At 51.3% G+C, this 22,413-nt stretch overlaps 2 protein-coding genes across 2 annotated transcripts in view; one reads left to right on the top strand and one right to left on the bottom strand.

The window, feature by feature from the left end:
* Positions 1–22,413, bottom strand: part of pcxb (pyruvate carboxylase b) — a 100,276-nt gene that overhangs the window by 29,061 nt on the left and 48,802 nt on the right. The gene's annotated exons all lie outside the window — the stretch shown is intronic.
* LOC137590432 (leucine-rich repeat and fibronectin type-III domain-containing protein 4) lies at positions 153–20,859 on the top strand. Its single transcript, XM_068308050.1, has 7 exons — positions 153–259; positions 8,252–8,866; positions 8,942–9,104; positions 10,533–10,703; positions 11,166–11,327; positions 11,443–12,153; positions 17,769–20,859. Exons 2-7 carry the CDS (start codon positions 8,278–8,280, stop codon positions 19,099–19,101), a joined length of 3,129 nt encoding a protein of 1,042 aa, XP_068164151.1. The 5' UTR covers positions 153–259; positions 8,252–8,277; the 3' UTR covers positions 19,102–20,859.

Below are 22,413 nucleotides of genomic sequence, written 5' to 3'. Positions count from 1 at the left end.
CGGCCGTGGATTTCTGCTCCGGATTGTTTGGATCTCGTGGGATTTTTTTTTTTGAACGGCCTCCTCCTGATGAGAGCGGGGGCGTGTGCTCCGACGCTCCAGCCCCCCCCGCCCTCGCCCCCATCCTCACCCCCTTCCCCGCTGGCCTGACACAGTGGACACACACCTGGAGCGGGATTTGTGCTAAACACACACAAACACACACACATGGATAACATGTGGAGCTGATTTGGATTATAGAGACGCACAGACAGAACAGGTAACATGAACACACACACACACACACACACACACACACACACACACACGCATGCATGCATGGTTGCCTCTGGTGCTGAATCACTGAGCATCAATGCAGCGAATCAGAGGGAACTGTGTGTTCTCACACACACACACACACACACGTGTCTATAAATAATGAACAGATGTGCATTCATAACAAAGCGCTACACACACACACACACACACACACATACAGATGATTGTAGGTTCTTTCCGTCCTTCCACACCTCCATGATGAAAACCTACTTCCTGTGGCGTCGGACAGATGTCCCGCCCCCCCACCGCGCAGCCGAGCGCATCTCGCCTGTACGTAATCTCACCTGTGTGTGTGTGTGTGTGTGTGTGTGTGTGTGTAGCATGTGGATGTAGGGTTGAGTGAGTTTGTGAGGCGGCGAAACGTTTGGAGGGGTTTTATGTAAGCGTGCACACACACACACACACACACACACACACACACACACACACACACACACACACACACACACAGATTTGGCACACTGACACGGGGGATCAGAGCGACTGAGTGGACGGATGGAGGATCAGAGGGTGATGAGAACGAAATGGAGACGGGAGGAGAGGAAGAGGAGGAGACACTGATGGGGGGGGAAGCAGATTAGAGGAGAGGAGACGGATGAGGTGGACGGACGGACGGACGGATGGATGACGGATGATGGATGGATGAAGGTCTTCATCCGTTAACGATGAGTGACAAGATAATCAGACGGACGGAGGAGCGTTCAGGAACGACAGATTCCCCCATCGTTCTGGAAGATCGGATCACAATTAGTCTGGAGTGACCCCAAAACGTCCACCGGCCGTCGCCGCCCCCAGAGGGATGGGTGTGGCAGTGGGCGGGGCCTGTTCACCCATGGCGGCGTTTTCTTGGGAGCGAGTCGAACGAATGAGGAATTCTTAATCTCCCTGAAAGCGTCGAAGCTGATAGTGAATGCTGGCTCCGCCCCTTGGTAGTAGCTCCGCCCATCATCGAGGCCACGCCCCTTCTGAAGAGATGAATGGATGCTATCGTAGCCATCCAGTCAATCAATCAGATTCGTGATAAATGGCTTCGCGCTGCTGCTAGCGACAGAAGGATTGCAAAGCAGCTAGCTAGCCCCCCCCCCCCCCTTGTTCAGGAGGCGGGGCTGACAGCGAAGGATGCTGGGACGTGTTGCCGGTGACGACGCCGGCTGTTCTGAGGAACAGATGGGCTCGGAGTACGAGCGCTGCCAACGCCGACAGACTGGGCCTTGGATGAAGGAGACGCCACGCCGCTGACGGGGGGGGGGTGGTGGTGGTGGTGGTGGAAACGGATTAATGAAGCACCCACTTCCTTAGTTACTGTTGCTATGCGCGTCAAGCTGGCCCTAACACTCCACATATGTTGTTGACGAGGACGTTTACGGCAAAATCTGTCCGGACGTCTTCATTTATGGATTAAATACGGAGCGGCGCGCTACAGCTAGCGACGGCTAAGAGGTGAAGCTAACCGAAGTTAGCCGAGCGTGACGCTAACGTCAGCTGACCGCTACTTCCTGTAGAGACTGTTAAATGAAAGGAAACGCAGGTACACGCCCACTGAGGGCGTGAGCAAAAAAGTGGGCGCGGCCTCATCTGTGATTGGATGTTCAGCGAACCCTGAACCCTAGAAACATGCGAGGAAGACGTCCTGACGAAGAGCAGCAGGAAAGGACAGGAGGATAACCGTCACCTGACGGACGGATGAACAGATGGATGAACGGATGGATGACGAGTGATGGAGGGAGAGATTATAGCTCAAGAAAAGAGGGAGGATCAAAAGGACGGACCTGCTGTCAACCGACGAGTAATCCGACGTGGATGACGGATGCAGAGGTGCGGAGGAGTAATTACCAGACAGGATGATGGGAAAGACGGAGAGAGGAGAGGTGGAGGAGGAGGAGCAGGGGATGAGGAACGCGAGGAATAACAAGGTCTGAAAAGAAGAACAGCACTAATAAAGATCTGCAAGCTGGGGGGGGAGAGATGGGACGGTCATGTGACTGGAAGGACGACTAATTAGCGTGTTAGCAAAAAAAGTGAAAAAGGATGATGGAGGAGAAGAGTTGAAGGAAGTGATGAAGAGGAGATGAAAGGAGACGGATGGAGGGATGAAAAGAGGTGGATCCAAAAGTTGCGAGGGGGCGTGGTTTGACTTTGGGCAAAGCGAGAAACGAGCTTAGCAGGCGCGATTGGGCGCGAAAGTAGCGCCTTAGCTTGTTTTGTCGGCGCTACCAATCAACGCTACGTCATCTGAAGGGGCTGCTAGCGCTCTGCTAGCTGGGTAGCGTCTGCTAACTCCCAGGTGTCGGCAGACGCAGCAGGTTGTTGGTTTTCAGACGAATGTCAGAAGACGACCAGCTGCTAATTAGCCGGTGGCACACATGTGTGGCACCGCTAACGGAGCGTTCCCGCCAACCTTAGCGCCGCTAACCATCAGAACACAACGCAGGAAGCGGGTCGCCCTGCAGGCGCGTCGAGCGGCGAGATGTTTGTGCGCTATTAGCGCCTAGCGTCAGGGGAAATGAGAAAGAGGAACAGGAAGAGGGAGTCTTCTTTAGCACTGGAGAGTCACGCGTGTGATCAAACACGCCGGCGCTAACAGACGCCAACATGTAATCATGGAATCCCCTCGCGGCTCCCTCTCATCCGTAGCCTTCTGTCGCTCCCAGCATCCTTTGTGTCGGAGGCGGGGACAGGAAACACGCGCCTGATGAGTGTTTGTGTGGCGCCGATCAGAACCGCCGTCAGGCGCTCCAGGGGCCTGATGGGAGCTTCGTCGACCTGCTGGGCTCTGATTGGATCGTCGTTCCACTTGTTCAAAGTTTCCTGCTGAATCGTCAAACTGCACTCACTCTGCCTCCAGCTGCGTCAGCCAATCAGAGGCCATAGAAGGGTCACCACAGGCTCCCTGATTGGGCGGGAGGTGTTTGCAGACCGGAATTTAGTCGTGCAGATGAATCCAGGTGCATCAACAGGACGTCGCGGCTGTAGAGAGGTGGACTTTGTTGTGTTGCATGATGGGAAACGTAGTTGATACTCTGCTGCTTTCTGCTTTCATTTTGGTTTGATCCACTGTCACAACATCTTGATCGTAGATCAAACCGCGTCCTGTACTTTTTGATTGGGTGTGACGGAGCCGCCGCCATCTGGACCGGTACTGAGCCCACTACCCGGCACCAAAATGTCAGCCCCCCCCCCCCCCCCCCCCCCACCAATGAAAAATGATTCCTCTCCAAGTGGAAACACTTCCTGGTGTGGAGGAGCTGCCAGAACTCCTCTCAGCACTTCATGTTCCTCGTTTGCTCGGCTGTTCCCATCACTTCTCCGACTCGGCTCCATTCATCACCGTGACGACCGCAGACGGGTTGAAGCAATCGCTTCCTCAGGACTCCACCATCAGACAGGGAGGTGAAAATGAAGCCTTAACTAAGAACCGTGCCAACGACTCGCCAAAGGCATCACCTCTGCTGATCGGGAATCCTGGCGAGGAACGTGGCGACGACGGCCGCCTGTTCAACCCGACCGGAACGTAGAACAAACGGTCCATCGCCCAGAAACAAGCCAACACGTCTCCTTAGATCAGACTCCTCCCGTCACACTAAACATTCTATTTTTAGGAGCGTCGCTTTAAAATCAAACTCCGAAAATTCGTTTTCTGGAGGGTGGAAGAAAAAAATCCGTCAGGACTGGAGGCTAATTCTAATTCTAATTCTAATTCTAATTCTAAGCGCAGGCTGTGAAATGAGCCTCAGCGAGACAAAAGTACGTCTTTACCGGAACGTTTTAATTCCTGAACGGCTGCAGAGGCGGAAGTTTTCCAAAAAGGTGTGAAGAAATAAAAAACAACAACAGAAAAATAAAACAATTTTTCACGCGACGTTCCAGAAATAGACAATTATAGAAACCTTCCAAACAGGAAGAGTTCCAACAGGATTAATGTGGAGAGCGCTGAGCATACTGATGGTGTGTGTACACACACACACACACACACACACACACACACGTTTTTATTTACTCCTTTGGAAAACGATGCAGAGGTTCGGACAAATTAGCGGGAATTCATCTCTGCTGGGAGGAAGAGGAGGAGGAAGAGGAGGAGGCCACGTTCCCATTCTTTTCTCCTCTTCCAATCGCAGACCTCAGACGTCTTTCCAGGAGGAACCGGTTCCGTGTTCCGTCATTTAGAGACTAGAACCCCCCCCACCGAGCCGCTGCTTTGACCTCTTGACCCTTCATCCTCCTCCTCTTCCTCCTCCTCCCTCGTTCGTTAAACCGGCTCCTCTCTCTCTGACAGTGACGAAGGGCGTTTATCCTCATCGTCTTTACGTACATCTCTGCCCGTCGACTTGGTTTACACTCGTTTACACACCGACTTCCCCCCCCCCACCTTTACTCCCTCCACCTGTTTTCTCCTTCTCGGCGCGTCGCAGTTAGCTTCCTGTTTGTTATCCCGCATCAAACCACTGCTCTGATTGGTTCCCTGCTCTCTCCATGCATTGTGGAGTGGGGGCGGGGGGCGGCGGGGGGCGACGGGGGAGGGGGGGGGGTCGGGTGGGGGGACCACAAAGGAGTGATGGTATCAAAAGGATGAGTGGGTTTCCAGCACACACGACTGCAGCTCCGAGAGGCGAGTGGGCGTTCTTTTGTTGCCTGCCTAGAGAGTTTGTTCCGTGTGTGTGTGTGTGTGTGTGTGTGTGTGTGTGTGTGTGTGCGTGTGTGTGTGTGTGTCAGTCCCTATAATTACGGTTGTGTGGGTAGACTTGTTTTGGGAGCGCTTTGTTGTTTCTGAATGCAAAAAAAAAATAAAAAAATCTCACCTCGAATCAAGAAGTCGGATTATGACTAAGAGCACGCAGGGAATTCTGGGAGCGACTGAACCGGCGTCCGTACGGCTTCATCACGGTAGACCCCCCCACCCCCCTCCAAAGTGGCTTTGGAGCGCTGATACCGACACCCTTGTTGTGTCAACACGGCAACGATCCCGGAGTCCATTTGAGTCGATTATCCGCTAATGGCGCCCCCCACCACCTCCATCCCCCCCCACCACCCCAGCCGCAGAAGCAGAAATGCCAACATGCAGATTTGGGAATATCGACGCAGAGGGCGTGACATTACCCAGAGTCCACCGACGGATATAGACCGACAGACGCCTGCCAGCTCGCCACCGGGGGGCGGGGCTAAAAAACAGCACGCAGTAAAGCTACTAGCGGCGCCACATTCAGGTAGCGCACCCGCCCTGACAGAAGCTTCTGGAAAGAAGTCAGGTTCAGTCTGGCGGTTCTGAGTCGTGCTCCGACACCGGGGTGGGGGGCGGTGGGTGAGGGAGGGGTGTTTGTTCTGTTCTCTCACGCCTCCTCGTTGCTCTCTGGAGGGTTGAAGGTTCACGCCGGGTAGAGTGAGTTCTCCCAAAATAGAGGAAGCGAAGGAAGGAGAGAAATAAAGAGGATGCAGACACACACACACACACACACACACACACACACACACACACACACACACACACGCTTTACACCGACAGATCTGCACAAACGCACGAGCGTCGATCTGCTCTCTGACCTCCTTCCTGTTATCTTCACTGTTGTTCCTCCTGTGAGGTTCTTCACCCCGCCCCCCTCCTCTTCCTCCTCCTTCATCCACATCCCTGCATCTCTTTCATATTCCACATTCAGCGCACACACACACACACACACACACACACACACACACACACACACAACTCGGGAGCAAGTGGAGGCTTGCTAAGTGTGGAGAGACGTCACATTAATTCACACACTTGATAAGCATGGTAGAGTATACACACACACACACACACACACACACACAGCGCTGGTAGAGGGGTTGTATTGATCCCGGGGGGGGGGGGGGTTCAGAGGTTACACAACCAACAGACAAAAGAGGCGAACGTAACGAGGAAGACGAGGAGATGAAGGCTAACACGATTCAACCAGGAAGTAGACGGTTCCCGGTCAGCGATGGGTTAATGTTAGACGTGCGGGTCGGGGATTGATCCGTCCTGACTCAGTGATGAACACAGGGAACACACCGCCGAGGCGCCGCCTGCTGCTGACGCCTGGGTCGCGACCCACCAGTTATTATCTGCATAGGAAGCCGTCAGGATGAGGAGGGGTGAGGAAGGGGTGAGGAGGATGTGGGGGGGGCGCGTTCTCCATCTCTGGGCCGGATCGATCATAGAGAGGACGGATCGGTTACATCCCGCTTTTTACGGTCGGATACCTCAGAGGAAGAGGAGGGGAGGAAGAGAAAAGAGAGAAAACGGATCCCGAGCTGGGGGGGGGAGACGGGCGGGTGGATGGATGGGTGAGACAGACGGGTGAACAAGGGAGGGGTGGAGGGGAAAACAAAAGGGAGGGCGTGGGTTCGCATTGATGAGCAGAGTGATGGGAGAGGAGGAGGAAGAGGAGGAGGAAGAGGAGAGGCAGGTGGGGGAGATAACGGTGTCGTACTTAGAGCCTCCAGGGACGACAGGAGGAAGACAAAAAGAAAAAGAGAGGGGGGGGGGGGCAAAAATAGGATTTACGGCGCCGATGGAGGAGAAACAGGAGGAGCTGAAACATGGAGGAAAGAGTCACTAACAATAGACCAGCGGTGGGTAGAACGGCGTGGGAGGGGGGTACGAGGAAGAGGATGGGCGGGGGAGGAAGAACAGGAGGAGGGAGAGAGGAGAAAGGGAACAGAAAGGAGGAGTGGAGGAGCAACGCGACCTCGGTTGGGGGTCAGCTCCTCTTCCCCCCCCCCCTCCTTCTCTTCCTCTTCCTCCTCCTCCTCTTCCTCCTCAGGAGTGATGGAGTCACGTCTCTTAAGATGGAAGAAGAAGCCCTGAATAAAGAACACTCCTCATGCTTCAGCCAATCCGAGGCCCCGTATGTAATAACATAATACAGCCATCATCTGGGACGGGGGGGGGGGCAGCTCCCCTTCCTTTTATGTGCTCTAACAGCAGGAAATGGATCCTCATTTCCTGTAGGTGTCTTCCTCTTCTGATGTGGATGTTAAAACAGCCCTTTAATGGCGAACGGCGCTCGCGCTCTTGAGGCGGAACCAAGCGAACGTGGTATCGGGACGTGGTGGTGGGGGGTGATACCGACATTGCACCGGTATCTCAGCTGCATGGCGAACCTTTTTACGTTTGGTGCAGAAAGAGCAACGCTCGCGTATGGAACAGGAAGTCGTGTTGCATCTGGCGGTTGAGTCGGATCCTCCAGCCGGCATCAGTAGCGGACGCAACCCGACGCCGGCTGGAGGCGCCGATCCGATGATCACTTCAAGTCCACGCCGTCTGCCTCTGACTCACCGTCTCGTACCGTCTCCTGCGCTTACTCATCATGACTGCTATCAACATGCCGTCACCCGTGAGGAGCCGCATTATGGTTGCTATGGCAACTGTTATGCATGCAAATCCCGGGCTGTGACCTGGCGTTCAGGGACGGGCGTGCGCTCACCTGCCTGACTCAAACGACACCGGAAGGCGTCGTACCGGACCCGGTTACTGGCGAGTCCAGGCCGGCGACTCGCTTTGACGTCACGACTGTTTAACCCATTCACGGGTGCTTGTCAGCTGTTACTAAAGGGACCTGATGGGATGCTGTTGCTAGGCATTAAGCTGGAACAGTGGTCCCTGACCATGCAGCCGTAAAGACGCATGTCCTTTGGGGCTACGACCCAATTCAGGGGACGGTACTTTGGGGGTGGGGTTTGTAGTGAATGATTCAAGTGAAGTTTAAGTAAAGAACATAGGACCGGTGGACCACCAACTCTTTACTAAGTAACTTCCTGGAAGCAACTTTTCTGAGCAAACAAGAATTAGGAGTCATTTACAGAGTGGCGCCAGCCCTGAGAAGGTCTTGCGGGTCACACAACATGAACCTTCACACAAGACCATTTTGAGTGTCTCTTGAACCGGTTCTAACCCTCTTCATGTCTTCCTCCCCAGGTCTGTGGACTGCCAGGTGTTCTACCATGCCTGTCCTCCCACCCCTCCATCCCTGCAGACAGAAACACCTGCCCTCCCACACATGCCTCCATCCCAAGCAACGGGCAGAAGGTTTCCCAGTTAACCCCCTCTTTCAGTCATTCGTTCCCTCTGTCTCGACCCTCCGGCCTCTCTTCATCTCGTCTTTACCCTCGTCATCCCATCTTGTTCACTGCGCGTGCCCCAGAGCTACCAAAAGAACTCTTCCCGACGCCGTTCACTTCCCGGCATTCCACTGGTTGACGCTGATCACATGCTGCCTGCTGCCGTCTCTGATTGGAGCGGGCGAGACGTGGGGCGTGGTCTCGGCCTGTCCCTTCCACTGCGTTTGTCGGAACCTTTCCGAGTCGCTCAGCACGCTCTGCGCCGACAAGGGCCTCCTGTTCGTTCCGCCTCACGTCGACCGGCGCACCGTCGAGCTACGGCTAGCTGACAACTTCATCATGGAAGTGGGCGGCAAAGACTTTGTCAACATGACCGGACTGGTTGATTTGACTCTGTCGAGAAACACCATCCACTTGATTCGCCCGATGGCCTTCGCTGACCTGGAGAGTCTCCGCTCTCTACACCTGGACGGTGAGTCGCAATGGAAATCCTAAACTCTTTCGACATCAAAGCCCAAAGTGATTTCACTTCTGTTTCCATCTCCAGGTAATCGCTTGACCATACTTGGACCTCGGGACCTCGCGGGATTGGTCAATCTGCAACACCTGATTGTCAACAACAACCAGCTGTTAAAAGTCTCGGTCCAGGCCTTTGACGACTTCCTGCTCACCCTGGAGGACCTGGACATGTCTTACAATAACCTCAGAAGGTAAGGCTTTGGCGTATTTGTGATCCCCATGCATTATGCAGCAGCCCATCCTCTATGGTCAGCTTTGTTTGGTAGGATCTCCCCATGCGATCTGGAGCTTCCTGTGGTCAGGTCCGTCTAAAGTACGTTTAAGACGTAGAGCTTAGTTTACAAAATGTCAATGCCCAGCGGAAACATGCAGGAGTCAGCAAACGCAATGAATGGAGCGCAGTTCAAACTGCTGAGGTGGAAGCAGGGCTAAAAGCTCCGGGCATTGCAAGTGAATCAATTTTGATGAGGTCCAAATTCTCTATGACTTCGATTTTTTGTAAAGATGTGATTCGCCGAGGCCGGAACTGATCCCACTGTGTATGAGTTCGCTTCTACTCGTTCTTCAAGGGTCGTCCTTCAGGAATCCAAGAATGACTGAAACACGTTCAGACTACATAAATCAGGATGATGAATCTGAGTAACGTCTTACGAAGTTGAAGATTTCGGGAATTTTAATTAAAACTTTCTAGCACCCTTTCCCTCCACCAAACCGTAAGACAATAAGTGCAAAGACTCCATCTATTTAGCATTAGCACCTGCCGTTTGCACCATGTTGCAATTTACTGAAGTGCCTTCACAGGATTTGATTTAAATCGAGTCAGCGTCACTGTTTTTTTTTTTAGACAAAGTAATGGGATTATCCAGACGGGGAGGCCCACCTGCAAAATTTAATTGAGAGGGGAAGTGAAATAAAGCTTTTAGCAGAGTTTTAAAGTCATGTGGAGATGATTTATCCTCCTAAACTGTAGCACAAACTCATCAACTCTCATCTCCAATCCTCTGCTGAGGCTACAGTAACATTATATAGATTATATACATGAATAAGGTAAGGTCATGTGGTTCAACTTCTGGGAAAATGATTTGGGTATGAAGAAAATGGAAGCCTTTAAAAGTATTAAAACTAATTCCGGGAAAGTTCTCGATTCTTCTCGTTTTGACGCCAATAATTAATCCTGTTAATTTTTCATCACGAAAGGTACAAATTCTCCCCCAAAAAACAAAATACATTTGTGCAGTCACGAGGTTGACTTCCTCGTTTATGAAGAAACCAGTCAAATGAATGTCTCCACAAAAGGAATAGAGAATGAGAACAGCGATGGGTCACAGATGGAACGAGTGAAACCCAGAAAAACAGACGACTGGAACAGAAGACGAGCATCTGTTATTGTTGTGTGTGATTGCTATCCCCATTAATTAGCTCTTGTTTATTCCTTCTTCTGTAACACGACATAGAAAAGTGTTCCGAGCCTCGACTGATCAAACAGTTTCAACTCATCCCTGATCAGGTCGACCAGATCTGTCTTCACAGCAATCGTTTCTTTCAAGCTACGTCCGCTAACATCGGTTAATTCAATAAATCACAGGCTAATCTCAAAGTGCTCTTCTTCCTTGCTGCAGGGTACCATGGGAGTCGATTCAAAACATGGCCAGTCTGCACACCCTTAACCTGGACCACAACCTGATAGACCACATCGCAGAAGGAGCCTTTGGAGAGCTCTACAAACTCGCCAGGCTGGACATGACCTCCAACCGGTTGCGCACCTTGCCCCCAGATCCCCTCTTTGCAAGGTATCCCTTCAGTTCCTTCTGTCATTCACCCGACTTCATCTAGTCTGGAGTATCAACCCTTTCTTTCTTGTTCTTCCGAGGTCACTAAACCATACATTTCCATTCCACTACTCTTGTAAATTATTCCGATAGCGACAGGAAGAAGCAGATTGTTCCATGTTACAAGTAAAAAATGAATAATTGAAGACTTTGATGTCACGGATGCCGACTTGTTGTTGGCCGGTCACATGTTGTGCTTTGGGAATAGAGAGGGCAGGAGTTAGGGAGGGCTGAAGAGACAAGCCGTTCATACTTTAAAGCTGCTAGCGCCAGCTTGCTCAGATGGAACAGTCAAGCTGTCAAGCAGCACAGCTGAGACGTACTTAACAACCTTCAGCTCGCATGGGGATGGAATTAGATTTTTGTTTGTTCTATTACACAACAGCTCCAATTAAAAACTTCATTCTCCACTGTTATCTGCAGGTCCCAGACAGGAGCAATAAGCCCCACCCCCTACAACGCCGTCATTAGCTTAAACTTCGGTGGCAACCCTCTGCACTGCAACTGTGAACTTCTGTGGTTGAGACGACTCATCCGTGGAGACGACATGGAGACGTGCGCCACGCCCGCTCACCTAGCAGGAAGGTACGACGCTAGGTGTTAGCTTAGCCTCGACGCTAGGCGTTTTTAACCAATTTAAATGACTTGCCAAAGTCCTCCAGAACACAGAGGGGTTCAAACATTTTGTCCTTTGTTTCAGGTATTTCTGGTCGATTCCGGAGGAGGAGTTCACCTGTGAGCCCCCCCTCATCACCCGACACACCAATAAACTGTGGGTGCTGGAGGGCCAGCGGGCCACGCTCAAATGCCGCGCCATCGGCGACCCGGAACCGGTGATCCACTGGGTTTCTCCGGACGACCGTATCGTGGCCAACTCCTCCCGGACCAGCTCCTTCAGCAACGGCACCTTGGATATCTTGGTGACGGTTGCCCGCGACGATGGGGCGTACACTTGCATCGCCATAAACGCAGCTGGCGAAGCGACGGCGACTGTAGATCTGAAAATAATCCCCTTACCTCACAGGGGAGGGCCAGGCGGAAACGCAGGGAGTAACAACGTGAATGGCAAGAACAATCGGAACGTGACTAATGGGATTTTACGTAGCGATCCGGGCTCTTCGGATATCAGCACCGGGAAAAACGGAGGGATTAACAACGGCGGCGGACGCGGTGGAGATGTGGAGGACGAGGAAGCTGACAAGGCATCTGAAGTGGAGCTGGCTGGCGCCGGCGGAGGAAGCGTGGAGGAAACCGAGGAGGACGAGGAGGAAGGGCGGATGGTGGGGGTTCAGGGGGTGACCGCGTCGTCAGCTCAGGTGCGCTGGGATCTGGGACGCCTGTCGCCGGCGTACGTCGTCTGGATGTACCAGATCCAGTACAACTGCACCGTGGACGAGACCCTCATCTACAGGTGAGTCTGCGCTCCGCTTCCCAAATGAAACGCTAGTGTAATATTAGCTCACGAGAACCCCCCCCCGTCCCTCCCCCTCACCACCATCACAGGCAGCAACCATTTTTAACTGTCAGCATCTTCCTCTCAAGAAGAGGATGAATATCCTGTTCTCGTAGAAACACCATGAAATATTTATCTCTGACATGACAACTGGGATGGGAAGGGTTCGTCCACGTGGAGACGGGTGGGATGGGGGGTTGACTCCAGGGAGGCAAATGAAGGGATTGCACAGAGAACGGTGTGAATAATTAATCCCTATTCTTGTTTGACAGTTCAACCCAACAGGTGGATGGAGATACAAAGAGAGGAGGGTTGAGGTTAGGGGGAGGGATCTATTAACGGAGGATCTGTTGAAGCGTGGCGTCCTAATGGGACGCGTTCTTTCTAATCGGAAGCGGCGTTTCAACCTTTCATTGCGGTTTGCTTTTGAAATCTGATCCGCTCCTCGCCGACTCGCCCAGGGGAAGGAAGTAATCAAACATTGATGGAGGTTTGATCTGAACTTTAAGGCCGTTCTTGTTACCACAAATTAATCAAGAATCCGTGGCCCCGCCCCTTACCTATCAGCTCAGGAGCTGCTCGGAGAAAAGGTGCGGTGACCCTCAGCGGAGTCGTCGATCGTCCGTGTCTGAGGGTGTTGCCACAGCGTGACGGGGAAAACGTGACAGGAAGAGGGAGGGCGCTAAGCTATAACGGCTAAAGGAAGCTAAACGTACGACAGGAAGAGGATGGACAGATGGAGAGATGATTGGAAATAAAAAAAAGAATAATCTGAGACTGAAGCGAAAGCGGTCCAGGGAATTCAGGGAAAAGGAGGAGGGAGTGACAGATGAGGGGGAGGGAGATGGGTGAGGTAGGACAGAATGGGTCATCAAGCAACAAGCATGACGGCGATGGGGGTTATGGGGGAGTTAAATCCATCATAGGAATCAGAGGAAACATGTGCAGCTTATTGAATACGATTATTACACAAGGGTGTAAAGAGAGGCTAGATGGAGCGACGGAACGAAAGAGAGCAAAGCTGGACCGGAGCAAAAAGACATCAAAGCCCGAGTGATGTCACCAGGAAGAGAAGGAACCAGAAGAAGGTTCGAGGTGCTCCCGTCGTGTACGACAATCGCTCAGGGAACGGATAATGGGACGGGTTGGGAAGTGGCGCTCCAGATCGCTCGCTGACAGGACTGTTAATTTCTCGGCGGATGAACGTCGGATGAGAGACGAGACGCCGCTTTACGTCCCGTCGTTTGCAGAAACAAATAAATTAGGAGACGCGAGCAGAAACCCCCCTCCTGGGAAGCCAACTGAAAGCCCGACGCCGCTCATATTTATAGAGCTTTTAATAATATTACTTGTAAAACCATCGGCTGGGGGGGAGCTACTGGAAACAGGAGGTGCGTGGGGGGGGTTTGCAGGTAGACTCAGCGGAGGGGCTTGAGATGACGCCGATAGACTCAAGGAGGCTCAAACGGCTCCGGAACAAGCAGAGATAAGCGAGATAGACTGCTGGAATTCACACAGGGGGCTGAGGGGGGGGCGCAATCTGTTTTTGACTCAACTCCAAGCATAGAAGACCGCCGGCAAAACCAAGGGAGGGGATTTCAAAAGGGGGGGAGGTGATCTGGAATGTGGAAGTGACACAGAGAGACTCTGAATTGGAAAACGGAGGCTGGAAGTGGAGACTGGGAGGCTGGGAGACTGGGGTGTGGTGTGTGTGTGGGGGGGGCTCCGTCTCCAAGGACAGATAACGACTGAATAGAAAGGAGATTTGAATGCAACCGTGATACGGGAGAAAAGAGGCGCCCTGTCTGTTCAGGTAGAGATTGGACTCTTAGACTGGTTGGATTGAGAGAAAGCAGGCTGGTACCCCTGGCGTATGGATAGTACAAATCTCTTTATGAATGTAAAGCTAAGCATGCCAAGTTCCGACGTTTTCTGTCACGGCACCAGGTGGGCTTCCTCCGCGTTGGGTCCTCGCAGCGCTTTGATTGGACGTCCTTGATGCCAGGAGAGGCTTCCTGAAGGTCGCCGGTGGATTGTGAGAGAGAAGGAGATTGACGGGGCTTTTTTGCCCACGCTTCTTTCATGGCTGCAGCGGGCTTGAAGGACGATGAGCAGGAGACGGAATAATAATGAGGCCGAGTTTGTAAAGTCACCACTCGCTTTAACCGTCGGACGGGAGAACCTCTCCGTTTAGTAAGCCATCCAGTTCTCTAAAACACCCCTACAACTGGGCAGGATAGGTATCTTACAGGAAATGGGTTTTGTTGTGGTTCCCAGCCTTCTAATGAATCACCGGTGCTTCGGAGATGCTTCTGCCAGACTTCTAACGAGGTCTTGGGAGAGCGGGGGCTAGGGCGGAGGGGCTTTGACAATTAGAGCAATCTGGGTTCAGTCACAACAGGACCTTCCCGTCGGCCACTTAAAGTGCCAAGTCTGACACGGAAAATAGGCAGAGTTCAAGAAATAAGAGCAGTCATGAAAGCTGAGCCTCGGAAACAGGCTGCAATTAAAAAGGACGGGATAGGAGTGTGACAGGGGGGGTGGAGGGGCTGTTGAGACCCGGACAGATGAGGACGTAATGGATTACGACATGAAAGACACAAAACCTGGAGATTAGAACTGTGGAAATACCGCTCATTAGAAGGCCTGCTAGCGTAGCAGAACAGCGCCGCGCCGACACGGACCCCTCCAGTCACGTCGAGTAGAATAGACAGAAAAATAAAACGCAAGTTCACTTCGTTTTACTCTACTTTAAATATCGGAATCATAAAATCCCTAGTAAACCGTTGAAAGCACATAATGTTACTGTACAATAAATCTGAGTAAAACATATTATTAGCTCGTAGCAGCCCCCACAATGAGGAAGAAGCAGCTCAAGACGAGACAGAGACGATTTTTCTGTTCTACATTAAGAAATAAGCTTAAAATAGATTCATATTAACCAAATATTATTAAAAAACATTAATTATTCAAGTTCATTAATGCTTATCTGCAGTTCAACCTAGAGGCTAGTTAATTCAACTGGAACTAGTTCAAGACGTGAACCCAGGTTTACCTTAACTTAAATATAAGCGATGTGGAAAACTGAGTTTGGACCGTCGGTAGAGGTCATGTGACACGAGGCGCTCCGCGTTGCGTAACGCGATGCTGAGCTAACGGATAGCGGCGTCCTCGTTTAGCTCAACCTGCTGAGCAATGGAAGAAACCACAAAAGGAATGGGAGCACATCTGCTGACACGGCGATGAAGACGAGGCTGAGAGAGGAGGAAGAAAGATTAGGGAGAGCAAACGGGAGACCAGAGGAACGCAGGGGGAGACGAGGGGGGAGGGTGGGGGGCATATGGGGCTTAGAGGAGATGAAATCTTAATCTATCGTGTCGATACAAGCATCAACACACTCGCAAGGAAGTGTCAGCAGTTCATACGAACAGGTCACAGTGTGTGTGTGGGTAGTAGTGAAGTAATAAGATGGCATGACGGAAAAAATGGGGGGAAAAGAAAGGAGTGTGGAGGAGAGGGAGGACGAGTGACTCAGGGAGGCTGGAGAGAATCAGGCCAAACAAGAGCGAGGGACCGCGGGTGAGAAGGAGGGATTAAGGAAAGCAAAAAGACAGACGGAGGGATGACAAAATCCAAAGGGGAAGGGCGGAAAGAAGAGACCGACAGAAAGATAGATGAAAGAAAACAGGAAGAAACTGGACAAAAATGGAGGACGACAGCCAGGGGGGTGTTAAACGGTCAGGCGAATGGAGAGAATGAAGAAGAAGAAGAAGGAGATGCTACATTTTGATGGTTATAAAGACGTACTTCAGTGACGGCCAACAGGAGGTCAGGCAGGAGGTCAGGGAGCGCTCGGTTGGAGAGCTGCTCTGATTGGCTGGAGAGGAGCACAGCGAACGGGAAAAACTACAAATGTGCGTTAGCTGTCAAAAAGAGGTTGTCAGAGGAAGAAGAGGAAGAGTCGGAAAAAAGAAGTGGAGCGATAAGGTGGAAGGCCCCGGTAAAGATCAGTGGAGCGGAAAAATTGAGAGAATAAAGAGGTATGGAAATGCTGGATTAGAGAGGAGGAGTGCAGTCGTGGACACACACACACACACACACACACACACACACACACACACACACACAGTTATTACTTCCATAATACTCCGTTGCTCGTTTCTTATCCGGCCGTGAATCCAATAAAACATGGAATATTGGTGATATTCATCAAACGGAGACACGGAGTGTCGCGGGAACGAGGCCAACACGGATGCCACATTCCGGCGAGTTAACGTGGCGTTGGATCAAAGGGAGGATCCCGCACCCCTCCCTGACCCCCCACCGCCCCGGGAACGCTGATTCCTGCAGCAATGGCGGAATCTCCACGGCTCACATCGATTAAACGAACACTTTTCATAAAGCCGTAATCCCACCGAGGCGTTTTTTATTCCCGGACATGAGTCCTGCACAGTCCCCGTCTTCACGGGAGGACATTACCCACAATGCACCAACAATTTCATTTTCACAGCGGATAAATTGCAGCTGCAGAGCTTTTCTTGTTGAAATACACCCCCCCAGCGTTTGATCACAAGCGATGGCATTGATGGGAAGTCGCTTGAGGTTGGAACGGTTTGCAACAGATGGTAGCATAGCAACAAGCGTCAAAACGAGACAAAACGGGGATGGGGGGCACGGGTTTGAGTCTCACTCGTGTGTCGCGTTTCTGGTTCCTGTCGCTCTACGGACGTCCAATCAAAACGAACGAAACAAAAATGGAACGCCCAACTGCCCACGCAACGGGGTTGGATGGCGGAGGTCCAACTCACGCAGCGACACACACTCGAGCGGCGCTCATCTCCCACACACTTCACCGTGGCGTGTCACACACACCAGCCTGCTGACACACACACACACACACACACACACACACACACACACACACACATTGTTCTACCCCCAGAAACAGCAATACAACTTATGTAACGCCCGTCTCTGCGTTCGTTCTCGCCGTCGGGTTTCACCTCCGCCCCATCGGTTCCTTCCAACTGCCGGTGGAACGGACGCGTCGCCGCCGCCGTCCCACGCGGGCTCCGATCCGTTACACGCCTGTCAAAACACGCCCAAAACAAACCCGCGATTGCGATGACAACACATCTACGCTTATTTCCAGCAAATTTCCTCCACAGTTACGAATCTTCTGTGGCATAATTTTTAAGAGGCTGCGTAATTTTGGACGGGCGGGAACACGAAGTTCCTGTCGTGATGTTTGCTTCTTGCGGGGACGAAGCGGCGCACACACACATCCACACATCCGTGTTCTGCTAGCTAGCAGACAGAGTTCTTTTCATGTCCCCTGGGTGCGCTCCTCATCAATAGCCTCATTCTCCCCCCACTGCGGTACCCACTCCTGTTTCCAGGCATCCTTTCCCCCCCCTCTTTCCTGTGCTCATTTTCCAGCATTCAGACGTTTCTCGGTTCCACGATAGAATATTCAAGCTGCTTTTCAAGTCGGTGTTGATATTCTGCGTCGTGCGACACACATTCGGCGAACACCGTGCTTTGATTGATGTTCGGTTTTGCTTCCGTTTCAGAATCTTGCCGTCCACCAGTGACCGCTTCCTGTTGAAGAACCTGGTCTCCGGCGTGGACTACAACCTGTGTGTGCTGGCCATCTTTGACGACACCATCACGTCGTTAGCCGCCACCAAAGTCCTAGGCTGTGCCACGTTCTCCACCAAGGATGTTTACCCAGCATGCCGCTCCCTCCAAGCCCATTTCCTGGGCGGTACTCTCACCATACTGGTCGGCGGCGTTGTCGTCGTCACCCTGTTGGTTTTCACTGTGGCACTCATGGTCCGCCATCGAGTTTGCAATCACGAGGACCACATGTTGTGTCACAGCAGCAACGCCGAGGCAGGGGGAGGAGCTTGTTGTCAGGTGGGAGGGGTAAGGAATGGGGATAAAGGCGGAAACAACGGGTGCTACCAATCCAACGGTTCTGGGGACGTGATGATGGTGGTCTTGCCCAACGGCCTGCCTTCCAAGAGAGGAGGGGAAAAGGACAAGGCCAACGAGAAGGAGAAAGACAAGGAACTGATTGATTCTGCCTCTTCTCTGCCTCCAAAACTGCCCCCAAAGCCCAGGCCCAAGCCCAAAGTCAACCTGGAGCAGTTCCTTTCAGCTGGGGGAATAGTTTCCACGACCTCAGGGGCCGGAAACGAGATGGCGCTGGTGGTGAGGCAAAGGAGGCTGGACAAGGCACTGCCGTACAGTCTTGAATGTGACAGGACTCCCCTGTACTACTCCCCGTCCCCTCCGTCCACCTTGCCCCGCCAGGCACACTCCAGGAGCCGCCCAAAACCCCACCTGGAGCGAGAACTGACCAATCGTGCCAGTTTCTCTCTGGCGGCACCTCTGCGAGACTCTGAACTCTTGGATTGGAGAATCAGCCCCCGGGGCAGAGACAGATGGAACTCCTCCCAGGCCTATCAGAGTCCTGTATCCCCTTTGGGTTCTACTCGCGGGATAGTTAGCAAACGGCGGCACTCGCTGGACATGGGCTCCTCTGTTGCCCTGGCAACGGATGCCGCCGCGACTGTCGCCAAGCGCTACGGCGCCGTCAATTACGCAAAGCGGCTGAGCGTGATCTGGACGAGGCGGAGTCAGTCGCTTCACGGTATGCTGGTGCAGTGCGCATCCACCACCAGCACCACGTCCTCGACCACCAGCGACGACGCGGAACACTCCGGCGGATTTGGTGGACGCGGGGAGTTCCAACGAGGATACATCCACGCTTACAACACCACCAACTCCAACTCCAACAACGGGAGTTCTACGGAGAAATCAGGCGGCGTGAAAGAAAAGGGGAAGGAAAAGGGGAAGGATGAGAGGAGCCCCGAGGAATTGGAGGAAAGTGTCGTGTAGAGTGTAGCGAGACTGAATTTAAAAAAAAAAAAGAGATACAAGGAGAGAGGATTCTGAGGACTCAGGAGGAAATGACCTTGATTGAGGAGGGCAAAAGGGCGGGGTTTAAAGAAAGGTAAAATAAGTGAATGCAGACGAGTTCAGAAGAAGGGTAAGGACTAAAATCAACTTGAGTTCCACAAATGGAGCTCATTGATTGGCCTAAGAAGTCGAGAAAAAGTAGACGAGGGGAAAGAGTAGAGAGATGTGAGGCGATGTTTAAGTGGCTCTTTATAGATGTCCTGAAAAGTGACAGCTGTAAAAAGAAACGGGGGAAGACGGAAAAAGAGGGCTGGAACATAACGGGCTACCGTTTTGAAGTGATCTTTAAATACTCGACGCGGGGCTCGGGCTGTTTCAATCAAACCTAAAGCGATACCAGATCAAAACGAACAAAGCCACACAAAAGAAATGTCTGCAAAACAAGACGGAGTGACGTTTGTAGGAAGGGGCGGATATATATATATAGTCCCAGAGGAGGAGGAGTAATCCGACGGGAGAAAATATCGATAGAAGACACAAAGGCGATGGAGCAGACGGAGGCGTGGGCTCAGCGTGAAGCCGAGCAAAGCCTCGACACCGACACAACCCAACGCTCGGGGGACGCGAATCACAAGGATTTAACAGGATCAAAAAAACAACACAACCGGCAGGACTTCTGACGGACTACGGAACAACGACCAGGACGACAAGGTCCTGCCTTGCATCCTTGCCTTATGATTGACAGTGTTGGAAGTCTTTTCCTTAATGAGTGTGACTTTCAGGTGTCCTATGGTAACTTTTTCTTGCCGGCGGATTATGGGAGTGTAAACACAGTCGGGGCGCTTCGGACACGCCTGATCAATAGGAGCTGGGAACGCCGAGACGTTATTAAAAAGACAGATGCTGGAATTACACCGGAGTCGATAGGGATTACAAACCAGAGACGCACGGATGATGGAACATGCAGATGTGTGCGTTTCTAAAAGGTCGTAATGGACCGACTACGGATGATCCTGATGGGAGCGCACGCATCGGGAGCCGGGAGGCGTGAACGTTCGAAGGACAAACTTTAGCTCGAGGTCTTTGAAAGAATCGTTTTCACAAGCAGAATGAATCATGGGAAAGCAGCCGTCGATAAGAAGGAATTAAAATTTCAAATTATTTGGTGACTTGAGACTCTTTTGTGCCGCATGGATTCACTTTAAACCCAAACAGGAAATGTTTTCAGAGAGGACGGAGCGCCGCCATGGAGGGCGGGGCCAATAAGCTGCTCACGGAGAGACTTTTCCTCCGGCGCTAGCCACAAAAAACTATCAGAAAAAAAAAAGGAAAACTTGAAAGTCCATATATATAGTAAATATATATAAATGATGTTACTTGTCGCACCATGTGTTTGTTTTTCAAAGTATTTTGGGGAATGATGTTAGGATCAAAAAGAAAATATAAATGTAATTTTTGTTCTAGGGGGAAAAAAATCCTGATTAGAAGGAGAAAAACGATTCTGACTCAGCAGAGAAACAGATCAAAAGATACTTAAAAAAAACCAACAAAAAAAAAACAAGCACACAAACGGCAATCGCACACACACCCTGAGAGACAGGCACGCCGACGGACGCCTATGAAGCAGAGAATGACAAACAACACGTTTACTGATTGTTTTCTTTTGTTTTCAGTTTGTTTTACCAAAGTAAATATTGTTCTCTGGACTTGATCTAAATAAAGACGACATGTATGGAAGAGACGCTGACTCATTAAAGCCAGGGATTAAGGTGTGTGTGTGTGTGTGTGTGTGTGTGTGTGTGTGTGTGTGTGTGTGTGTGTGTGTGTGTGTGTGCATGTGTGTAATTTCAACCTGTAATTGGACATGGATGAAAAACGTCGATGAAAGTGTGAAATGTTTGCAGCCTGACGGGAAAACGAGTTTAGCGTTCAGTCGCTGGAGGCGATTAAAGGTGGAGACGAGAATCTTTTAGCTAATTAAAAACAGGAAGTGAGGCAGGTGGAGATAGAACGGAAAGAGGAAAGAGGGTGGATCGATAGTTCTGGAACGGATTGGAAAGACGAAGAGACACCTGGAAGCAGAGCCGGAGCGACAAAACAGACCAACTAGACGCTGTCAGATTAACGGATCGTCTGATTTGTTGTGATGGAAAACGACATGAAGACACTCGCCGTTTACTCTGACGGCAAAGAAAGGGCAGGATTTGGTTGGGGGGGGGGTTCCTGTTCCTGACTGAGAGCTTTGATGTCGCCGAAAAAGATGGAGACGGAGACAAGGACGCCGACGCCACGACAGATGAGTGGAAGAAGACAAGCAGGAGGAAGACATCTTTATCAGAGGATTATTGATTCGTCTGCTTTATTTCCACAGAGGTCAAAGGTCAATGTTACTGTCCTCCAGCCAATAGGAACTTTTTTCAGACATTTCATTTCAAAAATTGCCATCCAAGGACACAGATGCCCCCGCCACGGAAAAACCCCCATTTGTGCTGATGAGGCTGGGCCGTTATTGGCTCATCAGGACAAAACCAATTATGGGATGCACACCTCCAGGACATCGACAACGCAGCCGTGGAATTTTACCTGATTCTGTTCAAACGACATCGCAATTATACAGACACCCAAACGGACAGGGGTTATCTGAACGCCACCGTTGAATTCTAATTAAAAACAACTTTTTCTTTTCTCATTTCAGCACAAATAAAATGTTTGAAATGGCAAAAATCTAGACGTTTGAATTCTGAACTTAAATTTAGTTTTGAAAATATTGAAGTAACAGGAACAACAGGAACCCGTCCCAGAGTCCCTCGCCACTCTGTTTTTGGCGGCTGATAAAAGGTGTGTGTGTGTGTGTGTGTGTGTGTCTGTGTGTGTGTCGGCCCAGGACAGAACTTCACCCGTCCCTCAGCTCTCTTTGCTCAGGGCTAAACCCTGGCCCAATTTGACTAATTAAAAAGTGCTGTGTACACACACGAAAACACACATCCATCCGACACACGCAAACACACACATCCATTTAACAAACACACATCCAAGAAACAGCAGGATAAGCTCTTGTGTGTGTGTGTCACATACATTTGTAGTTCTGATCAGCAGTGCTAACTCAGCACGTAGCATAGTTAGCATTTCTGGCACTAGGAAAGATGCTACGATAGAAACCAAAAAGATTCTGTATAGTGATGAAATGTTAGCCCCGCCTCCCAGTCAGAGTGACCTGTGATAGGCTCCACCCCCATAAATCTGACATGAAAAGACAGCCTTCAGAAAACCCGGTCCAGTCCATCAGAACTT

Source organism: Antennarius striatus, chromosome 23, assembly GCF_040054535.1.
Source record: "Antennarius striatus isolate MH-2024 chromosome 23, ASM4005453v1, whole genome shotgun sequence".
NCBI classification, from domain to species: domain Eukaryota; kingdom Metazoa; phylum Chordata; class Actinopteri; order Lophiiformes; family Antennariidae; genus Antennarius; species Antennarius striatus.
The sequence above is the reverse complement of the archived record's forward strand: the minus strand, read 5'-3'. Positions and strand labels throughout refer to the sequence as shown.